This window comes from Arvicola amphibius, chromosome 6, assembly GCF_903992535.2.
Source record: "Arvicola amphibius chromosome 6, mArvAmp1.2, whole genome shotgun sequence".
In the NCBI taxonomy this organism is placed as follows: Eukaryota; Metazoa; Chordata; class Mammalia; order Rodentia; family Cricetidae; genus Arvicola; species Arvicola amphibius.
This window is the reverse complement of record NC_052052.2, coordinates 19,783,913-19,810,717: the sequence shown is the minus strand read 5'-3', so window position 1 is coordinate 19,810,717 and position 26,805 is coordinate 19,783,913. Positions and strand designations below refer to the sequence as shown.

The 26,805-nt window shown below is 44.6% G+C and overlaps 1 protein-coding gene and 1 non-coding gene across 2 annotated transcripts; both read right to left on the bottom strand.

Moving 5' to 3' along the window:
- Positions 1–435: 435 nt before the first annotated feature.
- On the bottom strand, positions 436–22,963 carry Ppp1r8 (protein phosphatase 1 regulatory subunit 8). The gene is made up of 7 exons (XM_038335501.1): positions 22,873–22,963; positions 20,691–20,751; positions 13,093–13,246; positions 11,030–11,250; positions 8,170–8,314; positions 4,115–4,179; positions 436–803 (listed from the first exon to the last, which is right to left on the bottom strand). The coding sequence occupies exons 1-7, from the start codon at positions 22,926–22,928 to the stop codon at positions 450–452; spliced, it is 1,056 nt and encodes a 351-aa protein (XP_038191429.1). The 5' UTR covers positions 22,929–22,963; the 3' UTR covers positions 436–449.
- Positions 18,076–18,241, bottom strand: LOC119818159. Its single transcript, XR_005286065.1, has one exon.
- Positions 22,964–26,805: the final 3,842 nt, after the last annotated feature.

The window sequence follows — 26,805 nt, the reverse complement described above, 5'->3', positions numbered from 1 at the left end:
TGGACCTCAAAACCATGGACCTAAGAGAACACTTTAGTTGACACCTTGGTTTAGTAAGTGAAGAATGCCAACCAACCTGGGATCCATGGCAACCATTTTGCTACCTGGAACTCACAAGGGAAATGAATTTAAATGAGGCTACCGCCTCCTCCATAGCTCTGGATTCCACCTGGACGTGTGCTAAAAACGGCCCTAGGCGGAGGCAGAGGGAGAGCACCAGGGCAATCTGCTTAGGGCCTGGAGAGCCTTTCTCCACACTTGCATGTTCTGACTCAGGTCTCTAACTGGTACCTCAGCCCCACCCCTAGTCTCAATATTACATGTTAGGAGCCCAGGAGACTTTCTGAAAGACGATACCGCACACACAGAGAGTTTCCTCCCTAGTTCATTAGCCCCTTTGCCAGCCTCCACCCCTCCCACCCATCCCACCCGCTCCATAACCAAAAATATCAAATCAGTAAGGAAGGTGTGGGCTTCTTGCCCGGCCAAGCCTCCTTTGCATATTTCTTCTTCTTGGGTTCGTTTACAGCTTCAGGGTTATAGACTGCAGGGTTTGGTGTGGGGTTTATGGTCACTGCCGACGGCACAACAGGAGTCAAGTCCACATCAGGGGCGAGGTTCGGGTATGGCATGGGCAAGCCACCGATGAGTGCTGTCCCATGGATGCCATGCGGTTGGGAGCCTGTTTCATTATGTGTGGGGGGCAGGCCCCCATATAGTCCTCCGCTGAAGGCAAAGTTCTGTATGCGCCTGCTTCCTGTCTCCTCCAGGCCCAGAGAGCCAGAGCCCTCCATCCGTTTCTTCTGTGGTTTGCCATAGGAGAAGGGAAAAAAACAGAAAGGAGATATGAGGTGAAGCCCTAATTTCTTTCCATTCTAGCCTTAGAAAGCTAACACTTGGGAAAAGTTCCACTTTGTAACCCATTGTTCCTGAACTCTCAGGATCTGATGCCAGCTAAGCAATGGCTCTTTTTATTTCTTTTGAGACAGTGTCTCTCTTACACAGTCCTGGAACATTTTTTTGGGGGGGGGGGGTTTCTTTTCTTTTCTTTTTTGGGGGGACAGGGCTTCTCTGTGTAGCTTTGGCTGTTTTAGAACTCACTCTGTAGACCAGGCTGGCCTCAAACTTGAGAGACCCACCCGCCTCTGCCTTCCAAGAGCTGAAATTAAAGGTGTGCACCACCACTACCAGCTAACAATGCCGTACAGCAGTGCTTGGTTGTCCAAATCAAGCTGAGAAAGAGAGGACACTGCCACCTTTACCTTCTGCTCTAGGGGATCCCATACCTGTGACCTCCAAGGGTACACACCCACTAATGTGCACATTCCCAAACAGATATATACACACAACTCACAATAAAATGAGCAAATGACCAGCCCCTGTTTTGGTTTTTCGACACAGGGTTTCTCTGTGTAGTCTTGGTTGTCCTGGAACTCACTTTATAAACCAAGCTGGGCCGGGCGGCGGTGGTGGCGCACGCCTTTAATCCCAGCACTTGGGAGGCAGAGGCAGGCGGATCTCTGTGAGTTCGAGACCAGCCTGGTCTACAAGAACTAGCTCCAGAACAGGCTCTAAAGCTGCAGAGAAACTCTGTCTCGAAAAACCAAAAAAAAAAAAAAAAAAAAAAACAACCCCCCCCCCCCCAAAACCCCACCAAGCTGGCCTCAAACTCAGAGAGATCCACCTGCCCCTGCCTTCCACGTGCCAGGGTTAAAAGCGTGTGCTACCATGACTGACTATGACCATTCTTTATTTGAAGGGCAAACCCTGTCCTCTCTTAGGTTGATGCTAAGCAAGAAATTAAAGTGATAATTCGCTTATTTGGAGGGCAGGGGACATAAGAAGTGCTAAGTCCATGTTGGATGCCCAGTTCCTTTGGAAACTTATTTCTAAGATGAAGGGTAGAGGCTCACTGTCACCGTGTGGCAGAGCCTGTTCGCAGTCACCCTGCTAATCAGTTCTGACCTCCAACTAGGGCTGGTTTACTTCTCCTCAGGCAACTTGGTCTCTGCACCAAGGAAGACACCATGTTCACACAACTGGCACTATGTACTATATATAGCTTTGAACTTCTGGACCAAAGCAATCCTCCTGCCTCAGTCTTCTAACTAGATGGGAACAACCAGCATGCACCACCCAGTTAGGTGCCCCCTTTTTGTTTGTTTGTTTGTTTGTTTTGTTTTTACAAGACAGGGTTTCTCTGTGTAGCTCTAGCTGTCTTGGAACTCACTCTAGACCAGGTTGGCTGCAAACTTAAGAAATCCACCTGCCTGCATTTTGAGTGCTGGGATTAAAGGTGTGCACCACACCTGCCTGGCCTTGGGTGCCCAATTTTTAAACAGTTCAAGAGTAATCAAATTTGTGTCAAGAATGTGTGTGGTTCACTAGGGGCCTAGAGCCAAGGGGAAGGGACTGGTTTCGAAGGGTTGGGGAGCACCCTATCTCAACTGAGGTGGTGGTCAAACACATGCATCAGGGTGTCAAAACTCAAACTACACAGACATACTGTTGGGATAACAGACATGCATGTGTTATACCACAGTAACACTGATACAGAGCCGTCTGCTGGCTTTGTATGGTAACAGAACATACAGAAAGATGGGGAGAGGAGCTCAGGAGAGTGTCAGGGTTACGGCATCCTGCAGAGAACGCTGCATGCTCTACTCTGTCACACTGCACCATTTATATGAAGCAGCTGCCTGTCCAAGACTCTTGCTTGTTGCACCTAAAAATTTATTTATTAGCCGGGCGGTGGTGGCACACGCCTTTAATCCCAACACTCGGGAGGCTGAGGCAGGCGGATCTCTGTGAGTTCGAGACCAGCCTGGTCTACAAGAGCTAGTTCCAGGACAGGCTCTAAAGCTGCAGAGAAACCCTGTCTTGAAAAACCAAACCAAACCAAAAAAAAAAAAAAAATTTATTTATTAAACCAGGTGGTGGTAGTGGCACTTTTAATCCCAACACTCAGGAGGCAGAGGCAAGCAGATCTCTATGAGTTTGAGGCCAGCCTGGTAAACAAAGTGAGTTCCAGGACAGCCAGGACTACAGAGAAACCCTGTCTCTTATCCCCTCCCCACATAAAGTGCACACGCGTATGTCTGCCACATACACGTATGGCAGCAGAGGACACCCTGCAGGAGCCAGTCCTCGCCTACCCTGTGGACACTGGGGTTTGAACTCAGGTCAGCAGGCTTGGTGTCAAGGACCTTTATCCTCGGGCTACCTTGTCGGCTGTTTTTGAGACAGAATCTAAATGGAGCCAGGCTGGTGTTGAATTTGATTATGCAGTTGAGATGACTTTGAACTTTTTTAAAAAAAGTTTTCAACACAAGGTTTCTCTGTGTAGACCAGGCTGCCCTTGAACTCATAGAGATTCCCCTGCCTCTGCCACCCGAGTGCTGGGATTAAGGGTACACGCCACCACTGACTGGGAAAATAATTTTTAAACCACGTCAATGTTTCTCTTTCACCTTGAGCCAGCAGAGAAGACAAAAGGAAGGTAGGGCCATCTGCACGCCGAGGGAAGAAGACCACTTCCAGAGAGAACTGTTAGTACACTGTATTCGGGCCACCTCAAGTCCATGTACAGGGACTCCAGGATTTCTGAGACACAGGGTGAGGGTAATGGTATTCCCAGAGAACGAAAAATGGGAGAGGAGGGCTGGAGATGGCTCAGCACCTGAGAGCACTGGCTGCTCTTCTTGAGGGCCCAGGTTCAGTTCCCAGCATTAACATAACAGCTCACAACTGTCTGTAACTCTAGTCCCAGGGAATCCAATGCTCCCTCAGGCTTTCTAGGGCACCAGGCATACATGTGGTTTATATAAAAGAAAAATAAATTTTTTAAAGTAAGAGAAGCACAGGATGTTTTAAAATTACACGCAGATAAACAATCATCTATACAGGACAGTCCCTCCCCCCTTTTCTCTTTTTCCTTCCTTTTTTGGGACCGGGGGGGGGGGGGGGGGGGGGGGGGAAGAGGGCGATTGTTGTAGTGCTGGAGATCAGTCAGGACTCTGCTAAGCATATGTACTACAACAGAGTTATATCCCAAAAGTGGGTTTTGAGCTCAGACTATTTAGCATTTCAAACACTCTCAATAGGTGTTTCCTACCTTGACTGGGACCACTGCAGTCTGCACCATGTTCCGGAAGCGACCGACAGAGGGATCCACATCCTCTGCAAAAGAAGATGAAAGCAGGGTTGGAGGAAAAAAAGGATTCCGCTGCACACCAAACCATCAGCTTGTTCAAATGGGAAAATATAGCTAAGCTAATACTAAGTAAGTTATGTGTTAAGTCTTCCCAACAACCCCATGAGGCAGGGACTGCTGAACCACACTGAGTAGATGAGAAACAGACCAAGGTTTGGAAGAGGCAATGCACTAGACGGGTCCAGATGCCCGAGAGGGGAGGAGCCCGGACTGGAATCCAAGTAACCAGAACCAGGCTTGTGATGATCACTGCCTTCCCAGAGGTTTCTTCTTTCCTTTTCTATATATTTCTCTTTTGAGGGCCAATAAAACAGCAGACCATTTTAGTGAAAAATGTAATGACAAGTGGCCATAACCACGTATACCGCCATGTCTGCTCACCAGCAAAGAACAGGCTTAGGAGTTCCCAACTCTCACTAGAGGGTCTGAGCAGCCTGTCAAAGTTCCTTTTCTTGGCTTAAGACAAACCCCCCACTACCCTACAGAGCTCTGGACTCACTCAAAAGAGGTACGGAACCCACTTTCAGTCACTCTCTCAGCCTCAGCACTGGCTACCACACAGGGAAAAGCGTGGTACTAGCCTGCCTTTGAAGAATCCATAGTACCAAACCACAGGCTACAACACATCACAGATGGATCTCTCTGAGTTCAAGGCTGGCCTACATACGCTTTCAAGCCAGCTGGGGCTACATAGTGATACCCCGTCTGAAAATGGAAAACTTTGGATTTTCAGTTTTGCATAAATGTGGATGTGTGTGAGTGCGTGCATGTGTCCATGGAGTACAGACGACAACATCAGATCCCTGGAGCTGGAGTTACAGGTGGTTTGGAGTTGCCCAACATAGGTGCTAAGAATGGAACCTGGGTCCTCTGCTGAGCCATCGCTCTAGCCCCAACACCAAAGTGTCAAGTACTCTCCAAGCAGAGCGGTGGCTGGGCTGCTCCACAATGAATATAAAAGTTGCATCACCAAAGGTGAAGTGAGTAGAAAGCACATAAAAAACTTTAAGTAATCATCAGCTTAATATCATCATAGAAAACGAGCTGCTTCCCTAACAGTGCTGTTTCTCAGGTGCCATCCACCTTAAACTTTTAACACATGACATATTAAGTCAGGCACTGTGGCACACACACTCAGAAAGTAGAGGCAGGAGAAATCAGCAATTCAGCCCTGAGTTTGGTTACATGAGATCCTGTCAGGAGCATGAAAAGGAGAAATGGTTCAGTCAAAATTAAGAGCACTGGCTAGAGCACCCAGACCCCATTCCTAGCACCTACATGGCGATTCCTAACATAGTCCAGTTCCAGGGGATCTGACTCCCTTCTCTGGCTTCTGCAGGCATGCATGTGGTAGAGACACACTTGCTGGCAAAACACCCATACAACTATATAAATTAACACATAAATATATAAGTAAAAAGCTATCCTACTCCAAATTAAAATAAAGAAAACAAGGGAACTGGAGGGATGGCTCAGTGATTAAGAACATTTGCTGCTCTTGAAGAAGATATGGGTTCATTTCCTAGTACCTACATCAGGTAGCTCACAACCACTTTAACTCAATTCCAGGAGATCCAATGCCCTCTTCTGGCTTATGCAGGTACACAGTACACATACAGCACATCTGTGTGTGAATATATATGTACACATGTGAGTGTACACACACACACACACACACACACACCCCAAAACCAAAACCCTGCCATGGTGGTACGTGAGCTAGGTAGCCTAGCTTAATCAGCTTCTAGGTTAGTGAGAGGCCTTGTCTTCAGAACAAACTCCTCGGGGCTGGAGAGATGTCTCAGTAAGCAGGTAAGCACTATGATGCCTTGACTAACTAACACACTGCATGGTAAGACTCCATGGTGCTGATTTCTGACTTCTTTTTTCAAGCTAGTCTAGAACATACAGCACTTTGGTTTCTGTCCCTGGTACTGAAAACTATGAGGACCCCTGAGTAAGCTTCTCAGATTGGACATTTCCTTTAACACCACTGCTCTGAGAAGGATCCACTCCATGCACTATCAACATGTACTTGCCACTGGACGGACGCCCCAGATTCATCACAGGTACCCCTCTCCCAAAGGCTTTTCATTTAAGCACCTATGTATATATTAATGTATGTATCTCTCTGTGTGCATAAGTGTGTGTCTATGGAAGTCTTTTCTTCTAATACAGAGATTCTGGTGACCAAACTCAGCTTGGCAGCAAATGCCTTTACCTGGCAAGCTATTTTACAGACGTAGGATTTCTTTTAATGGTCTTCCTGTTTTTTGTTTGTTTTTTTCGAAACTAGCTTTGGAGCCTGTCCTGGAACTCACTCTGTAGACCAGGCTGGACTCGAGCTCAGAGATCTGCCTGCCTCTGCCTCCCAAGTGCTAGGATTAGAGGCATGTGCCACCACTGCCCGGTTAATTGTCTTTCTAAACATAAGCCTTGGATTTGCCAGTTTTCTTTCTTTTGTTTATGCGGGCTAACTCCCTGGTACCCACAGGCTCTGGTTTTGGCCTACTGGAGCTGGGCTTCCCTTTGTTCCCTTATAGCCCCAGCATCCAGGATTCTACACGTGGCTGAGAACCAGGACTCAAGAGCTCACTCAGGACTGCACAAGGGTGACTGTCCCAACCTTCTCTTACTGCAATTCTGAATTGCACTTACTTAGTCCCAACATACCCTGAACCCAGGCTGTTCTAATTGAAGGAAAACCCCCTAAGTCACTGGTCATTCCTGGCCCACACCCCGCCATGGGCTGTCAGTGGAACAGAGGTCCTGTTTAAATAACTGATATTTTAAACTTCAATGCAGAACTTGCAAGTCATTCTCACAGCATCTGAACACACTATGCATGTGCTGCCACTCGGTACCACCCAACTATCAGTCACTTGAAATGCAACATGAGCTCAAAAATGAGCAGTGACCCAACAAACTAGTAGGAGTCTGTGGTGGTCTGAATAAAAATTTGTCCCCATAGGCCCACAGGGAGTAGCACTATTAGGAAGTGTGGCCTTGTTGGAGTACTAGTGTCACTAGGGGGTGGGCTCTGAGAAGCAAGCCTGGCCAGTGTGTCACTGTCATTTCCTGCTGCCTACGGATGAAGATGTAGAACTCTCAGCTACCTCTCCAGCACCCACCATGTCTGCCTGCATTCTCGGCATGCTTCCTGCCATGGTGGTAAGGGAGGAAGCCTCTGAACTGTAAGCCAGCCCTAGTTAAATGTTTTCCTTTATAAGGTTGCCCTGTCATGGTGTCTCTGCACAGCAAAAGAATCTTAAGGCAGCACCCTTCCCTACAAACTGATGCTCTCACCTTGCTGTCATCTCCACACAGACTGCAGGGGACAGAGAGGAGTTTCTAATGTAAGTCATTGTGGCAAAATGGCACTCCAACCTTAGAGCCACCAAACCCATTCAGAACCTGAGACAAGAATGCTGTTTTGAGTGAAGGTACCAAAAGCCATACCTCACTTAAACCTTCATGTACCATGACATACTGGGTCAGTAGAGAATGAGCTTGTTTATATACCATACCGTCCGAAGCCGATCCTTTAGCCCCGTCTTTCACGTGGTAGCTAGATAATGCCTGAACGTCCACAGCACTGCGCTAGTGAACTGTAGAGATCATCTCTTCTCAGTAGAGCACCTTCAAGCTAATTTCTGCCAGGAACATCCCCAATGGCCCACAGACTGTGCTTGCTACTGAGACCTTAACCTTTTCAACAAAAGAAACTTAGGGGGCTGCTGGAGAGATGGCTCGGCGGTTAAGAGACTGGCTGGCTACTCTTTCCAAAGGACCTGGATTCAATTCCCAATTCCCACCACTCACATGGCCGCTCATAACTGCCCATAACTCCAATTTCAGGGAATACGACACCTTCACACAGACATACATGCAAGCAAATCATGAATGCACACGAAATAAAATAGATTACTAAAAAATAAATTAGGGAGCACTCTCACCTGGGTTGATGATTTCATCGTCCTCACTGAAAGTTACTCGTGAGTTCTTCCTCTTCCTCTTTGGTCTCTGAATGTCCAGATTTCCCTCCTCAATAGTGAGAGTTGAAATCCGTTTGTTGTGGGCAGTGTTGAACTCTGTCAGGTTCTATGCCAAGGTTCACACAGGAAAAGCTAGAATTAGCACATAGGGAGTTTCACAGAGAAAATACTAAATAAAAGGTGATAAAGCATTTGGGGATTTGGCTGACCCCCCCAAGGCCAGCGAGACTGCCTTCTGCCCTCAGAGGATTCACACTGTCCTAATTACGACTATTAATAGAGAGCACGGAGCATCCTCACTGACCATGGGAGAGTGCCATTTAAACAGAGGGGAAAGGCTGTAATGGAACAGGGTGCCTCTGAAATGAGGTAGGTGGTTTACTTTCCTGGTCTTGAAGGAGCGCTACCATGACTTTATGCCAAAAATTAAAGGAAATTTCCCTGGGAGGAATACTAAGATTTAAAGTAAACAAACAGACAAAAAAGATAACTAAACTTCAGAAGCTTCTTTACAATCACAGTCCTCTTCTGTGTGTGTGGTTGGGGGCAGGGACACAGACAGACAAGATCTATGTATTCTAGGTTGTTCTCAAACTTCAAACAATCCTCCTGCCTCACCTCTGTGTGATGAAGTGCTGAAATCACAAGAACGAGTCATCATACCTGACTTTCTCTATTAAAATTCTTTTTTTTTAAAGATTTATTTATTTATTTATTATGTATACAACATTCTGCCTCCATGTATGCCCGCACGCCAGAGGAGGGTGCCAGATCTCATTACAGATGGTTGTGAGCCACCATGTGGTTGCTGGGAATTGAACTCAGGACCTTTGGAAGAGCAGCCAGTGCTCTTAACCACTGAGCCATCTCTCCAGCCCCTCTATTAAAATTCTTAAGGACACTGGCAGTACATTTAATTTTTGGCATTAACTTCTTGCTAGTCTTCTTTCCGCATCTGGCCTCAGCTGTACTGACAATTACCCATCCATCTATCTCATGATTAATTTGGCCTTAGCACTGCTTCCTGCTTCTTTTCACTTCACTGGACTTAGTCCAAACTGTACTGCAGCCTGAGATATTTCAAAAACTCACGGAGGACCTAACACACTGAACTGAAAGACAGAAACACACAAGCCTGGAGGAGAACAGACAAGAGTGACTACCAAGCACCAAGGCCCCTAGATATGAGGTTACTTCATGAGAAAATGACTTCTCTATTGTTATTTCTCACTGTTTTTCTTCTGGAAGCTGTAATGTATAGGAACAGTAAATGTACAGGGCCGGTTAAAAATGTATTTGTACCAGGCAGTGGTGGCGCACGCCTTTAATCACAGCACTCGGGAGGCAGAGGCAGGTGGATCTCTGTGAATTCAAGGCCAGCCTAGTCTACAAGAGCTAGTTCCAGGACAGGCTCCAAAGCTACAGAGAAACCCTGTCTCAAAAAACCAAAATCAAAAAACCAAAACCAAATGAACAACAACAACAACAAAAAACCCATGTGAACAGACAAACCACACCATTATAGAAACAGACGCATGAAATCACAAATTCCTGGGGTTAGTCTCTTGAAAACAGGCTGGAGATACAGATGGTTGTAGAGTGCTTAGCATGCACCCGGCCCTGAGTTTAATCCCCAGCACCAAAATAAAGTGAAAGATTGAAAGAACAAAATTTTTATCACTTTGAAATTAAATTTTATAAAATGCTTGGCCATATAGGCATCCTTAACTATAAAAACAAAAATAGCCTCATCTTTAATTTTTTAAAATTTATTTTATTGTTTATCTTTATTTTATGTATGTGGATGTTTTGCCTGTGTGCGTGTCTATGCACCACATGCATGCCCAGAACTCTGCAACTGGAGTTACAGATGTTGTTAGACACCACGTGGGTGCTGAGAATCAACCAGGGTACTCTGGAACAGTAAACAGCCTGTGAACTTAACCACTGAGCCATGAGCCATCTCTCCAGTCCAAAAGCAATCTAGTTCTTTTTTTTTTTTTTTTTTTTTTTTCAAGACAGGGTTTCTCTGCAGCTTTTTTTTTTAGAGCCTGTCCTGGAACTAGCTCTTGTAGACCAGGCTGGCCTCGAACTCACAGAGATCCGCCTGCCTCTGCCTCCCGAGTGCTGGGATTAAAGGCGTGCGCCACCACTGCCCGGCTCAACAGAACTTTTTGTGATGACAGAGATTACAGTCTTCCATGGGTATACAAAATGTGTGTGTGTACATTCAAGTACTTCCCACGGATAGCAAAACATGCAGATTCTCAGGGGTCTATGCAGGCTCCCACAAACTTTCTATCAACTCTAGATCATACTTAATGAGAACCTTCCACAATGATACCTTCAACTTTGTATAAAGTTATGCTGTTTACAGACTCATGACAGAGTTGACTGAATTCTAAACATGTTACCCAAAGGTATGAGAGACAGAATACATGAAATGTGGTTAGCGACTACTGCACTGGACAATGTAGCTCTATGCAGGCGTAAGAACACAGAAAACAGGGGCTGCAGATACAGTTCAGCAATTAAGAACACTGACTACTCTTCCAGAAGACCTGTGTTGGATTCCTAGCACTCACATGGTAGCTCACAACTGTCTGTAATTCCAGTTCCCGGGGAGCCAACTCCATATTCTCAGTGGTATGCACACGTGTGCAGGGAACCTGGTCACAGCTAGCCAAAAGCACTGTCAAGGGCTCACAATCACACTGAAAAGAACCTCCTGCTACTACAGTATCGTCATTTTGAATTAGGAAGAATGGCTACGCACTGCAAAAACAAGGGTCCCAAAAGACAAAAAATAACAAGGAATTACATCAAGCTCGGTCTCCTCTTCCGGAAGTCCCAGCAAGCCCTTGAGCTCATCATCCTCTCCACCCATCTTCTCGTCTCCTTTAACAGCTGATGGCAACGTCTGAGGCTTCTCTCGCAGAGTGTATGCCCTTGTGGATGCACCAAATGAGACCGTGGAGTCAATGGGAATCTGCTGAGGCTTGTGAGGTTCCAACCGAATGTGACCCAAGAAAGTGCCATGAGCTGGGAATAACCACATCAGAAACGTAAGGAGAGAAGGCAAAAGTAGCTAGTGTTCTCGAAGGAAAGCATCATCTTTGACTCTTTTAGGAAGTCAGCCCACCACTGAGCTACCACCCGGGTCCTTGTTTGTTTTTTAATTTATTTCTTTTTATTTTATATGTGTTAGTGATTTGCCTGTGTGGATGTCTGTGTGAGGGTGTTCTGTCCCCTGGAACTAGAGTTACAGATACTTGGGAGCTGCCATGTGGGTGCTGGGAATTGAATCCACATCCTCTGGTAGAACAGTCAGTGCTCTTAACTGCTGAGCCATCTCTCCAGCCCCAGCCCTTGGTTTTTGAGACAGGGTCTCACTATGTAGTTAGGGCTGGGTTTCAACTTACTATGTAGTCAGTTTGGACTCAAGCAAACCTATGTCAACCAAACTGACTTTGATTTCACGATTCTCCTGCCTCATCGAGTGCTGGGAACATAGACATGTGCCACTATGACTGCAGAAGGAAAACCTTTCAAGATGAAAAAGTCATCGGGTTCGCTCCATCCTGTCCCGTGTTACTGCAAGGAAGCTCTGACTCTCTTCAGTGGATCTCTCACACACCTTGAGATCTGCTCATCTCCACACAAACACCACTGCCTGTCTCTGCTGCCAGAAAGGCTGGCTCCATTCTGGGTCCAATCTAGCAGAAGCCGTGCTCTTCAAGGCATGAGGCAAGCACTGGTGTGGTCTGCCCTCTCTAGCTACAACTCCAAGAACATGAAAACTGGTGGCATTGCGAGCTTTCCCCCAGCACAGGAGAGGAAATTGGCCAACATAGATGCAAGGTCAATGCCAAATCCTACCAGAATCTGAACTTTTCCATGGCAGCACTCTACATGTTATGAAATGGAAAGAAAAGATAAGTACTTCTAAGACAAAGCTCATGGAGTCCTTATGTAAGGAGACTGGGAAGGTGTGTGTCTGTGTGTGCTCGGGTGGGTGGGAGGGTCAATCTGATGAGCAAAGAAGTACAACTTTGCACATTTTATTCTATTTATCATGGCAAACAAGCAGACTTTAGTAGTCTACACCATCCAGTCTCAACTGCATCTCTGGTTTTTTTTTTTTGTTTTTGGTTTTTTGAGACAGGGTTTCTCTGTAGCTTTGGAGCCTGTCCTGGAACTAGCTCTTATAGACCAGGCTGGCCTCGAACTCACAGAGATCCGCCTACCTCTCTGTAGTCTATTTAAAGCAAAGCTTAAAATCTTATTAATTAGGGCTGGAGAGATGGCTCAGAGGTTAAGAACACTGACTGCTCTTTCAGAGGTCCTGAGTTCAATTCCCAGCAACCAGATGGTGGCTCACAATCATCTGTAATGAGATCTGGTGCCCTCTTCTGGCCAGCAAGCATACATACAGACAGAACACTGTATATATAATAAATAAATAAATAAACCTTTTTAAAAAAAATCTTATTAATTACAGTGTAATTATGAAATTAAAATTGTTTTAATTCAGTTAAAGCAAAGTATACCTGGGATAAAGAACCTACTGTAATAATAAAGGTTGCTCAAAACAAGTATTTTGTAAACATCCTACACTGCTGCATACCAATGACACTATTCATGATTTCAGCTTCAACTGATCAGAATTCACCATAGTCTCACAAGTACTTGAACATCAATATTCTGAGTTCCTTCATGCCATTTTTATTTTCTCCACTATTTTTTCTCCTTAGTCAATTATTTCAAGAAAATAAGAGAATCTCAGAAATAAAGAAGAGCCGTTTAAAAAAAAAAGTTTCCCAGCCCAAGACCCAGAACAGCATTTCAGTCCCCACAGGGAGTGGGGAAGGGGCGAGCACTTACTGCTATTGAGATCTATCAAGAAAACTCTCTTCAGGTGCTTGTGGTAAACCAGTGCCGCGTGGACTCGAGAGCAAGACTGGTGATCGATGGTAAAGTCACACAAATCAGGGTTTCTCCCAAATAAGTAATACTTCTTCTCATCAATAATCAGTTTCTAAATAAATATGAAATTGCATTATTACTTCAGTCTTACTGCAACTAAGTTTAGCAGAAACTTCCAATCATCTAAGTGAAGGGTCTTGAATAGGTAAAACTTCCGGCAGTTGAGAAAAACATCTCCAATTGTTAAGTCTAGGGTCTAATAAGATCAGTGCAGGGGCTTTCCCACACAAGCTTCCGATCATCATAAGATCCACACTGGGAACATCTTCCACAGGCATACTAGCTCCAAACTGGCCAGCATGCATTCTTCTCTCACTTTTAGCTAATATAAAAACATACTGACTAGGCAGTGGTGGTGCACACCTTTAATCCCATCATTTGGGAGGCAGAGGCAGGAGGACTCAGTGAGATTGAGGCCAGTCTGGTCTACAAAGAGTTTCAGGTCAGCTAGGGCAGTAACACAGAGAATCTCTGTCTTGAAAAAACAAAACAAAACAAAAACAAACAAAAAAACAAAATAAAACAACCAAAGGGTTCAGTGGTTAAGAGCACTGGTTGTTCTTCCAGAGAATCTGGGTTCAATCCTCAGCACCCACATGGCAGCCTACAACTTCCTGTAACTACCTCCAGGGGATCCCACATCTTCACAAAGACACTTGTAGGCAAAATACCATTCCACAAAAAATAAAAATAAGTCATTAAAAAAAAAAAAACCAGAAAACATATCCCATTAGTTCATTCTGGCCCCTGGGGGACATTATTCACCCACTCCAAGATTGCCACTGAAATTCCAAATGATAGGCTTCTTCCCCAAGGTAAGGGACTCACCCAAGTTCAACAAAAATGTCTTCAGGGCAGAACTGCCAGCTGAAGAAAAGGGATCTGGGCTATTGAGCAGCAAAAATAAATGTCTTTGCCTATTTCTAAATACTTCTTTCAAGTCAGTGGCACAAACTTACCTTAAGAATGCTCTATGAGCCAGGCGGTGGTGGCACACACCATTAATCCCAGTACTCAGGAGGCAGAGGCAGGTAGACCTCTGTGAGTTCAAGGCCAGCCTGGTCAACTGAGCAAGTTCCAGGACATCTAAGCTCGAACCCTCCACCCCTATGCTCTCTGTACAGGCCCACCTCTATGCACTCAAAGCAGTTTACTAGACTAAGACTTTTTACATTTCATCCTACCAAACACAATTTTCCACAGTATAGAACTGGTATGAAAAACAAAACAAAACTGTTCTTAATTCTATTAAGATATAAGTGCCCTCTCCCTGTTAGATAAGAATTCTTGTATCCATCTTCTTTTTCAAATGTAACTCTGGAGACTGAAGAGATGGCTCAGTGATTAAGAGAAGTGACTACTCTTCCAGAGGTGTAGTGGGATTTCCCTCTGTGTGCTGTGATTATCATTAAAGAATAAAGAAACTGCTTTGGACCTATAGCAGGGCAGAACTTAGCTAGGTGGGGAAAACTAAGCTGAATGCTGGGAGAAAGAAGGGCAGAGTCAGAGAGAAGCCTTCCCACCCCCAAGACAGAGGCTGGGAACTTTACCCGGTAAGCCACAGCCACATGGTGATATACAGATTAATAGAAATGGGTTAAATTAATGTAAGAGTCAGTCAATAAGAAGCTAGAGCTAATGGGCCAAGCAGTGATTTAATTAATACAGTTTCTGTGTGATTATTTCAGGTCTTAGGCTAGCTGGGTGGCCAGGAACCAACAAGCGACCTTTCTTCAACACAGAGAGAGGACTTAGGTTCAATTCCCAGCAACCACATGGCAGTTCACAGCTGGCTCTAACTCCAGTTCCAGGGGACCCAACACCCTCACAAAGACATACATGCAAGCAAAACACTAATGCTCATAAAATAAAAATAAGTCTCTATATAGACTAGGCTAGCCTCAGACTCAGAGAGATCTCCTTGCCTTTATCTCCTAAAAACTGGCATTAAAGGTTTAAGACACCATATGTTGCTAAAATAAGAATTTTACTAAGGGCCAGAGTGACAGCTGAATGCCTTTAACGCCAGCACTCAGGAGGCAGAGACAGGGGGATCCCCAAGTGTAAGGCCAGCCTGGTCTAGAGTTAGTTCCAGGTTAGTCAGGGCTACACAGAGAAACCCTGTACCAGAAAACAAACAAAAAGAACTTCAGAGGTTAAGGCAAGTTCAAGGTCAGCCTGGGCCCTATTCTCTCTCTCATGCACGCACCAACAAAACAAACCTGACAAAAGCCAGCACAAAGCTTAGAAGAGATGCACAGTGAAGTAGAAAGCCAGAAACCAAGATTATCTATTCAACCCTGACTAAGCCCTTGAAGTAGGTAATGTCCCAGGAAGGGGCTCACCATTCAGTACATATGCATTCGTGTCCCCACATCTCATGCAGAAAGACAACAACAACTGCTGTGCTCTGCCACCCTCCTGCCATGTTTTATATCATATGACCGGTGACGACAATCCCCTAGGGTTGACATCCTTTCCATTCTAGAGATGCAATACTGAGACATACCAATCCCCTTACATTTAGAAAAATAAAATAAAGGAGCTGGAGAGACAGCTCATTGATTAGGAGCATTGGCTGTTCTTCCAGAGGACTGGGGTTCAATTCCCAGCACCTACATGGCAGCTCACAACTGTCAGTAACTCCAGGGTCCAATACCCTCATACAGGCATACATGCAGGCAAAACACCAATGAACATATAATAAAAAATAAATTATTAAAAAGTAAAATAAATAAAATTCAAATCTACTTAATTTTACAGTTTATTATTTTTTTTCTTTCCTTTTTTAAAATCAAGATTTCATATATTCCAGGCTGGCCTCAAACTTGCTATATAATTCAGAATGATCTTGAACTTCTGACCCATCTGAATCTACCTCCTAGGTGCTAAGATTACATACATATACCACAAAAAAACATTTAAATTTGAGCATTTAAAAATGCCAGCCATGGTGGTAAATGACTTCACTTCTAGGTAGAGGCAGGCAAGTCTCTGCGAGTTTCAGGTCAGAGCTACATAGTGGGACCCACCCTAAAAAAAAAAAAAAGCTTATTTTTACTTCATGGGTTTGTGTGCAACATATGTGTGCAGGTGGAAGCCAGAAGAGGGCATTCAATCCCCTAGATACAGATTTATAGGTGGTTGCAAGCTGCCCAACTTTAATACAATTGAACTCAAGTCCTTTGAAACGACAGTGAATCTCAATGGCTTGAGCCACCTCTCCAGATCCCCCAGTTTAAGCATTTAAAAACCTAACCTCTACATTATATAATTCCTTAACCCATTAGTATTAAAGTGTAAACCAGTTATGAATGTTTTAAAGAGTAAATAAAGCTGGGAGAGAGGCAGAGGCAGGCGGATCCTTGTGAGTTCGAGGCCAGCCTGGTCTATTGAATGAGTTCCAGGACAGCTAGGGCTATACAGAGAAACCCTGTCTCAAAAAACAAAACACACACACACAAAACAGTAAATAAGTATGTATCTTGGGTCATATACAAAAAAAATAAAAATAAAAACATTTTCTTTTCCTTTAACTAGTTACTCAGTTTTTCCCAAGCTTAGTTTATGATTCAGTCAATTCAAGCTTGGATCTGTGGGTCACCTCTGGACAATTCCACCCAGCAGTGCCCACATGCTGCTGCTACTATGAGGCCCCAGATTTGGTAATGGCCAGCCTGACAATCAGTCACCCCACTGCTACATTTTAAAACACAGATTAAAGTGGGTTGTGATCGTGCACACCTGTAACCCCAGTGGAGCATGATTAATAAAAACCCAGAGACAGAAATATTGGGGTTCAACCTAAGGTCAGAAAAGCAAACAGCCAGCCCCTGGCTCTTACCTTTACTTCAGTCCGAAAATGGCGATTCTGCCTCCAGGAATCTCAGAATGAGACTGTGTGTGAGAGCTGTCTCCTCCCATCCTCTCTAGTGCTGGGATTAAAGGCTCACACCACCACCACAGGGTTTCTATGGCATGTTAGTACGGCTACTGGGATTAAAGGTGTGTACCACCACTGCCTGGTCTGTAAGGCTGAGCAGTGCAGCTGTTTTATTCTCTGAATTTCAGGCAAACTTTATTTATTAAAATACAAATGAAACATCACTATATTCCAGCATTAAGGAAGTAGAGCCAGGAGGATCACAATAAACCAAAGGCCATCCTTGTCAACATAGTGTGAGTTCCAGGAAAGTCATGGGGTAGCTCCTGGGACTTTGACTCAAAAACCACATACACACTGCCCCCTCCAGAAAAAAAGAAAAGGTTATCATTAAGACAATGGAAGCCTGGTTTAGTGGCTCCTGCCTAAACTCCCTGTGCTTTGGAGGCTGAGACAGGAGGACTACTATAGATTCAAGGTCTGCCTGAACTACATAATAAGTTCTAGAACTGCCTAAAAGACCCTATCTCAGAATGGTGATTGGGGAATGCACTCATTATTCAGAGGCAGAGGCAGAGCTCTGTGAGTGTAAGGCTAGCCTGATCTACATAGTGAGTTACAAGCTGTAACGGAGAGTTCTGAAACATTAACACCGTCTTCTAAGGTAGCATTTATGAAGGTTGAATCTTACTGTATTTCTCACTCATATTTTTATGTATAAAGATTGTGTCCTCACTAACTTGTCTGCTAATAAACCAGCATTCACAGTGGGTTACAAGCAATGACTCTAGGGTGCAAAAGACATTAGAGACTGAGTTGGGGGGTGTCTCTCATATTATAGGCACACATTCACTATCAATAGCATACCAACCACAGAAATGTTAAAAAGGAATATTAATGAAAAACACTTCTTATAATTAAGAAAGTATGTTAAAAAATGAATCAATCATGCAATGCTCTTGCTGTAATTTTTGGCTAGCTATGGCTGATCACTATGCAGATGTGCCTCTGAGTTATAACTCAGAGTGTGTCTTTACACACTGGGCCTAAAAGACTCATGGCTTTTACTTTAATATCGCACTTCTTCAACCCAACTATCACGATATATCACAAGCCTTTGAAACAAGACTAGGATATAGATAGCTCGGTTAGTATCAAGTGCTGATCAAATCTAAATCCTTAAAATAAACACACCTAGGCTAAGGGGTACAGCTGAGCAGTAGAATACTTGCCCAGAATGCATGAGACCCTTGTTTAATCACTAGCATGGCAAAATAAATACACACACATACACACACACATATCTCAGGCCTATTCTTTTTTTTTGTGTTTTCTATGGATTATAATTTCACAGTGGTGTGCAACTCAGCACATGTAGAACTGAAAGATAAGAACAATACCAGCAGATGGAGACCAATAACCATAGGGTGTTGAATAAGGTAAAGGCCCTTTGAAAGACTTACTTATTTATTATGTAGATAGTGTTCTGCCTGCATGTACGTCTGCACGCCTGAATTGGGCACCATATCTAACTATAGATGGTTGTGAGCCACCATGGGAGTGCTGGGAATTGAACTCAGGACTTCTGGAAGAAGTTAACTTCTTCCAGAAGTTAACTTCTGAACCATCTCTCCAGCCCCTTGCATGCTTATTCTTATTGCAAACTAAAGATTTACTGAGTTTAGTTTTAGTAACAAAATAAATGTTATCTTTTAATTTATTATTATTTCTTTGTTTCTGTGTGTACTGGAGGAAACAGGCAGTGTAGGAGGTCAGAGGATAACTTTGTGTAGTTGTTCTTTTCTTCCACATTTAGGTGAGTTCCAGGGATCCAACTCAAGCTGTTGGGCTTGTATAGCAAGGCTTTTACATGTTGAGACAGCTCTCCAGCACACAAAGCAGATTTCTATATGTCTTTAAATTTCACACTAGTCTACACAGCAACAAAAATTTTTCCTATGGAACCACCTGGAGTAAAAGAGGTTTCCAGATATTTTTAATTAAACTAGTTTCTAGAATATCCATTTGAGATGCCCCCTTCCAAGAAAGATCTTTTCCATAAAAGAACTCAAAGGGACTGTACGAGACAGGCCAATTCTGCTATGCCACCCACCCCACCCCTAAGACCCCTCACTTTTCAAGCTAGCATCTGTATGGTTTTTATTGTATACACCAAGAAAAAAAGAATTACATTTAGAGCTGGGCACTGGTGGCACACACCTTTAAACACAGCACTCGGGAGGCAGAGGCAGGTGGATCTCTCTGAGTTCGTTCGAGTCAACCTGGTCTACAAGAGCTAGTTCGAGGACAGGCTCCAAAGCTACAGAGAAACCCTGCCTGGGGGGCGGGGGGGATTACTTTTAAAAACAGAGCTTTGAAACTTATGTCTAACTATGAAACCAGTGGACTTACCTCTCTTTCTTGGTACATAACTATATACGTTAACACAAATAAGCCCGATATGATGACTCACACAATCCCAGCACTTGGGAGACTGGGGAAGGACTGAAACTGGCCAGGTTTACACAGTGAGTTCCAGGCCAGTATTGGCTATAGGAGTGGAACTTTATCTCAAATACAGAAGAATAACATCCTAGTCCTTGAGAAGCAGAGGTAGGTGGATCTCTGTAAATTCCAGGTCAACCAGGGCTACACCAATCAAACAACACCAATCAAACAACAAAACTCTAATATAACCTAACAGCTAATCATTGAACTTTAGAGTTTGGTGTGAGATAGACTCTAAAAACCTGTGCAGAAGCTGTAATTCCAATAAAAATTTCCTTTATAGTGTTTAATTATAATTATATTTGTGTGTATGTGAGAGAGACAGAGAGAGAGAGAGATATTCTGTCTCTCTCGTTGGTTTTTTCCAGTCAGGGACCCAATGTATAGTCCTTCAACTCCCAGAGACCTGCCTCTTTTGCCTGAGTGCTGGGATTAAAGGTGTCTGCCACCGTACTTTGTTTCTACCCTTAGTTTTAAACGAACGGATTTTAGCTCCATTTCGTGTTCTTTTTTGACAAGTGCCCTACCTAACCATACCATCCCAAAGGAACTAACCCTTAATCTCATAGAAGCAGCTTCAATTTTAAGCTCAATTTATATCATAAATTTTCTCAGTTATCGTAAACTATGTATCCCAGTTTGTCTGGGCCCTGCAGGCCCATGACCTGTTAAAAGCATTTGCAAGGTGAGAGAAATAATGAACACTGAGTGTCGTGTGAGAGGAGAGTGTTGAGTGCTGGAGACGGAATCCAAAAGGGTTGTTCAAACGTTAGACAGCCACTCTATTACAGACACACTCCCAGTCCCCGTGAGCTTTTAACAGGGGGACCAAAGAACAAACCAAAAAAACAAGCTGGTATGGTAGCACACTTAATCACAGCACTGGGTGGCAGGGACAGGCAAATCTCTCTGTGAGTTCAAGGCCAGCCTGGTCTACATAGGGAGCTCCAGGACAGCCAGGACTACAGAAAGACCCTGTCTTAAAGCAAACAAAAAACCTTAAAAAACAAAAACAAAGAAGAAAATAGCATTGCTGAAAACAAGCAAAGGAGAGGGGTGGAAGTGAGTCACTGGAGAAAACCTCTAGAGCAAGGTGTTCCAATACCTCGATTAGCTTGTCTCCTTTCACTACATCCAGATGCAAGCCAGGTGGGGGCTTGCCTGCCCTGGAAAAGAGGAAAAGGAAGCATTTTTCAGGATGAGTCCATAAATGCCTTTTACAGTCCCTACCCCATTCAACATCATGGCTTTCTTGCCAGCCTATAATTAGCTTGTGTTCGAACAGAAGTGTCACGTACTTCACTGTGAGATCTTCTTTCTACCTTTGACACTTTCTTCCCAAGTGATTCAATTGTTCCAGAGGAGATTTTGGTGGATCTGAATTTAGAGCAGACCAAAAAAAAAAAAAAAAAAAAATCCCTGCATTTTAACACTGGTTATGCTCCTCAGAGAGAAAGCAGCTCAGGGTATAAATATGTCTCCTCACCTAGAGAGGTTTCTTCTTTTTGCTTGTCTCATATATTCCAGGCTAGCCTCAAACCCTAGTGGGTTTGTATCTGAGATGACCTTGAACATCTGAGCCTCCTACCTTCACCTTCTCTGTGCTGGGATTAGGGAGTACACCACTATGCTTGGTTTAACCTGGGGTTTTACTCTAAGATTTACTACTCCTGACAGAACATGAAGACAGAGTACACCAGGTCACCAGGTGTTTTGCTGGGTACAGAAGCACACATCTGAATTCCCATCAGGAGGATCACTCTAAGTTCAAGGCCATCCTAGTTTATATAGCAAGTTCCAGATCAGCCAGGATCTTGCCCCCAAATAAACAAATGTTAAAGCAACCAAACAAATAACAAAACTAGTTTGGGGACTGATCAATATTAGTCTCACCACAAAAATAAGCAGAATCTATTGCCCCGTGAACTCTTGAGACCAAATCAGATGTGTAATTGGGGAACTAGGGTAAATCAAACTCATGCCCACTAAATCAAGTATCTTGAACAGGTCTTTCTACAAAAACACAATTAACCGAACTTTTCTCTATACTTCGCTTTATCATCCAAAGGGGATGTGTGCATGTCAAGTCACCTTACATTTAATGACAGGTGACATCAAAGAGTCTCTTTATATTTGGCTGGCCCAAATTTGAAAATCAGTGCAGCCAGGGACCGGTGTGGATAAAGAATTTGTAGGCTGAAGCAAATGGATATATATATTATATATTATATATATATATATATTATATATAATAAAGAAATCCAGAAAACAGTCAAACATTCATTGTTTCCAGGGCCTTACATTTGCACAGAAGAAACCTGTCTGTCTAATTAAAGATTCCACAGTCATCTCACGGTTCTGCTCCAACATTTTATCATTTTATGGCACTAGCTAAAAGGGCAGTGCATTGGACAAAAGCCCATTTTGTTCGAGAAACAGGTTACAATGAATATTAAAGCCAAAATGTATTTTCTGGATATCCTATGATGTGCATGACTCGGGCCTCGGAGCTGAGAAGGACGCGTGGGTTTTGCCCTTGAAGGTCTCAATGTAACAGAAGACCGACAAGTAACATGCTAACAACCGCGAGGAGCCGCAACAGCAGAAAGGGCTCTAACTCGGATGCATCCTCGTGCAAAGCAATGCGTATTTATCCATCCTGCACCCTACTACTCCTATCAACTTCCCGAGGGATGAAAAGGACGTATTCCAGCAACTCCTGGTGTCTTTTGTACCGAGCTTCGTGCCGGTCTGGTCACCGAGAACAAGGGGATAGTTCCGCGCCATCCCTGCCCTCGGGGAGCTCCCAGTCCGCGGGAGGAGGGTCAGCACCGCCTTGAGGATGCAGCAGCCACGGAGGGATGCAGGCATCAATCAGGTCGGGCCCGGGTAGGGAAGCCTGCTCGTGCGCGCTCGGGACGTTCACCACGGGGGCCAGGTATGATGCTCCCTGAGAGCACCAGGCTCTCAATGAGGAGTTGGGGCAAGTTAGGGGCCAAGGCCTGAAGCACCTCGGCGAGCGGCTGATCTCCCAAGGGCTGCCTCAAGTGAACGCCTTCGAGCCCCCCAACCTCGGGCTTCTTCGGAGCCTGGGCCCCGGTTCCTCCACACGTCGCCCGGCCCCTCGCAGCGGACAGTTTTCCCTCAATCATTCCAGGCTTCTTTGAAGCCGTTCGTTTCGTCTCAAAAAAAGAAAAAAAAAAGAAAGAAAGAAAAAACCCAGCCTCCCTTCCTGCCCCGGCTAGCCCACGCCAGGCCGCTCCAGCCCCAGCAGCCCCGGCACTCACCAAGTCGGGCAGTCGAACAGCGGGAGGCTGGAGCCGGAGTTCGCGGCTGCCGCCATCTTGCGTCTCCCCCTCCCATTTGGCGGGCCCGAAGCACGCCGGGAAACTGGGAGGCTGAGAGGGAAGAGGCGGCCTCCCAGCAGCCTGTGCGCACGCACGCACGCACGCACGCACGACGCAAGCGCGCTCTCGGGGGCGCCTCTGGTGGTGATTTTTATTTTGAAGTGTGCGCCCTGTGCTGTGTTCCCTTTGGTCTCTGGGTCTGAAGCGGCTTATCAGTTTCCCGCCTGCTTCTCCTCCAAAAGCTCCTGAGCTCTGTAATCTGCATTAACTCCCAGCACCCAGCCTTTCGCGCTTCCATAAGCTAGAGATAAGCAAGTGATCGCTAGAGAGAGAAGTGATTGCTCATTCCGTTTTTGTTCCAGCCCTCCTCCGGAAAGCTGCATCCGAAAGCCGCGTCCTTACGCATTTGTCCTTTCTCATCCACGTCTAGAGTGTTATAGCTCAATGGTAAGAATGCTCAACATGCACGAATGAGGTCATTGGTTCATTCTCCAGCACCAGTAGTTTCTGAGGCTTGAGGGCATCGTTAGGTTACTAGGAGTCTGTGTCAGAGATCATGTAGGCTGTTTATGAAAACTTTGGACAAACTGCAGCCAGGCGCAGGCCCAAACAGGAAAAGACGTCCGAAGTTTCACTGGGCATAAGTCAAATGATTAATAAAAGCCCCTTAGGATTTTTCTACTTGGGTCATAGTGACTATACTGTACAAGGAAGCTTTAGTGTTGCCATCTCCCTCTAAGCCCCTGCCTTGCTGTTTGTAATGGCTTTGAGTGTGAACGGAAAGTATGTGTTTCATATGATCGTCTCACATGGTATTCCCAATATTCAAGATGCATTGATTCTAGGAGAGGCTGAGTGCGCTATCCAGCCTCACGCTAAAACAAGGATGGGATTCAAACCTGAGTCTACATAAAGTCAAAGACCAGGCTGTCACTAGTCTCATGGGTTCCTCACAGACATACGTCGCTAGTATGCAGCTGATGTCCCTTTTACACTTCCGCAGAAACCTGGCATGATGACCTGACAGATTTCTTTCTTAAGAAACAAATTGTGGAAGGGTGTGGTAGCACGTGCCTGAAATCCCAGCACTAGGGAGGTAGAGGTAGCACGATTAGGAATTCCAGAAGACAGACTCAGCTACACAGTCTAAGCTTCTTGAGATCCTATCTCAAAAATTCATTAAGAGCCGGGCGGTGGTGGCACACGCCTTTAATCCCAGCACTCGGGAGGCAGAGGCAGGCGGATCTCTGTGAGTTCGAGACCAGCCTGGTCTACAAGAGCTAGTTCCAGGACAGGCTCCAAAGCCACAGAGAAACCCTGTCTCGAAAAACAAAACAAAAACAAAAAAAAAAAAAAAAATTCACTAAGAAAGGGACTGCTAGACAGTTAAAAAAATTAAATAAGAGACTTTCCTCTGGATCAGTCTCCAAGTTTCAAGATGTAGCTGCAATATAACAAGCTGGATTTTTTTTAAAAAGTTTATTTATTTTATGTATATGAGTGCTTTATCTCCATGTACATCTTTATGCCAGAAGAGGGCATCAGATCCTATTACAGATGGTTGTGAGCGACCATGTGGTTGGTGGGAATGGAACTCAGGTCCTCTGGAAGAGCAGCCAGTGCTCTTAACCACCTAAGCCACCCCTCCAGGCCCCAATTCAGGATAGGAAGGACTATGTAGAGAGACCCTGTCTCAAAAAGTAAAGTAAGACAAAATGAAATACAAAAAGATTATTAATACCCCCTTTCAGTTTTGTGACCCAAAGACAGAGCTGATAGGAGAAAAAAAATCCCAATTCCAAACTTGACCTCAAGCACAGAATATGATTCTGAGAAAAAAAAATCCAAGAGTTGCAAAAATGTTTTGAATGACACATAGCAAACTATATTTTTAAAAATTGTTTTAAAATGTTCTGAGCCAGGTGTGGCGCCTTTACTCCCGCAGAGACAGAGGCAGGTGGACCTCTATGAGTTGGAGGCAGCCTGTGTTTCTGTCTGAGGCCAGAAGAGGGTGTCAGAGTCCCTAGAACTGGAACTACAGACAATTATGATCTGCCATAATTGGGTGCTAGGAACCCAAACCTGGGTTGAATGCAAGATCAACAAGTACTCTTACCTGTGGAGGCGTCTCTCCAAGCTCTACAAAATAAAACACTTCTGAGTATGGTTGGTTCAGTGGCAGGGTGCTTGACTAGCTTGTGCAAGGCATCCAGAGCACCACATACACATACAAAGATACATTTGTCTGGCAATTTGTGTGCTTTTGAGTTCTGAATCTCCTTTCAAGCATGAGGTAGTGTTGAGGTCATTTCTAGCTATCAGCAACTGAACAAAATCTTAGCTAACGTCCAACTTCTCAACCTGAGTGTGGTCTATCTACTGCCATTCACAAGAAACCTAAGAGGTGTATTCTTACCCTTATGATTCTGCACTGCACTGTCATGTCCCCATCCCTGACACAGCTTCAGGTGTCGGCACTTTACAGTTTACAAGGCCCTTACAAGCAAAACGCTCTTTGTTTGGGCGTCAGTGGTGTCAGTATAGGCCAGCAAACTGGGGACAGCAATACAGCTAACCTTATCAAGCAGCTCCAGGGGATCTAATACCCTCTTTTGGCCTTCATTTGTACACACACACGTGGCATACACAGACACAAACATCCACGTAAATAAAATCTTGAAACATCTTTGGTATAATCAAATGAAGACAACGAAAAGTTGTATGGCTAGACATTATGAGCAGGAAGCTTCCTTAGCAGGTGACAGAGAAAAAGTGAACGAGGTGCTGTGAAGGAAACGATGCCAGTTTCAGTGGAAGCGATCAGTTCTCCAGGTGTGTCTGAAGGCAAGCACTCTGAAGCGGTGGTGAGCAGGACGGCTCCTCTCCGTGACGCTCAGGCTTTATCAACTGTTTAAGGGTGGTCTTAAGTGTGAGCACTCAAGATGACCACCCTTACAAGCTGTCTGATCATGGGCAGGTTAACTATGTCTCGGCTTCTTGAGTCATTAACAGTACGCACGGGCTGGGACGATGTTTGCTTCCAACCTTGACAACCTGAGCTCAGTTCCTAGAATCGCATAGTGGAAAAGAACAGACTCTGGCAAATTGTTCTCTGGCTCTTACAGGTGTTCTGAGAAAGGCCATACTTTTCCCAAATAAATAAAGTAATAAAAAAATTTTGAGGAGGTCTAGCAATGGCTCAGCCACAAAGAGCAATTGTTGCTCATGCAGAAGACCTGGGTTTGATTCCCAGCACCTACACTGCAGGTCACAATCATTTGGAACTCCAATTCAAGGAGATCCAACTCCCTCTTCTAAGACTCCCCAGCACCAGGTGTGTAGTGCATAGACAAGCATATGGGCAATATACATAAAATAAAAACAAAAAAAAAAAACAGAAAAGGGCTGCAATAAATCTCCCAGATGGCTTTATAAGTATAATACATTAAGTATAAAATAATCTAGCATAGTAGTTTGCTGGCACTAAAGGCCCAAATATGAATGACATCCACATGCAAAGCACTTTAAGCGTTTAAATTCCCGTATCAGGTCACCATTCCTGCCTTGGACCTTGTGGGGAATGTCTATTTTTATTTTGCCAATTGAAACAACTGAGTTACAAACGAAACTGCCACCTAACATCACCTTTTCCTGCTAGCACTTGGGGTTGAACTCAGGGCTTTACATATGTTGAACAAGCACTCTGCCACTGGGTTGGAGCCAAAGTTCCATCTTCTCATTTTAATAATATTTAAATAACCCCCTTTTAAAAATTGGTTTTGTAGCAGAGAGGCTTCAGTCCAGAACCAGGCCCTAGTGCATGACATGTATGAAGTCCCAGGTTTGTTCCCCAGTATCACCAAAACACGTGAG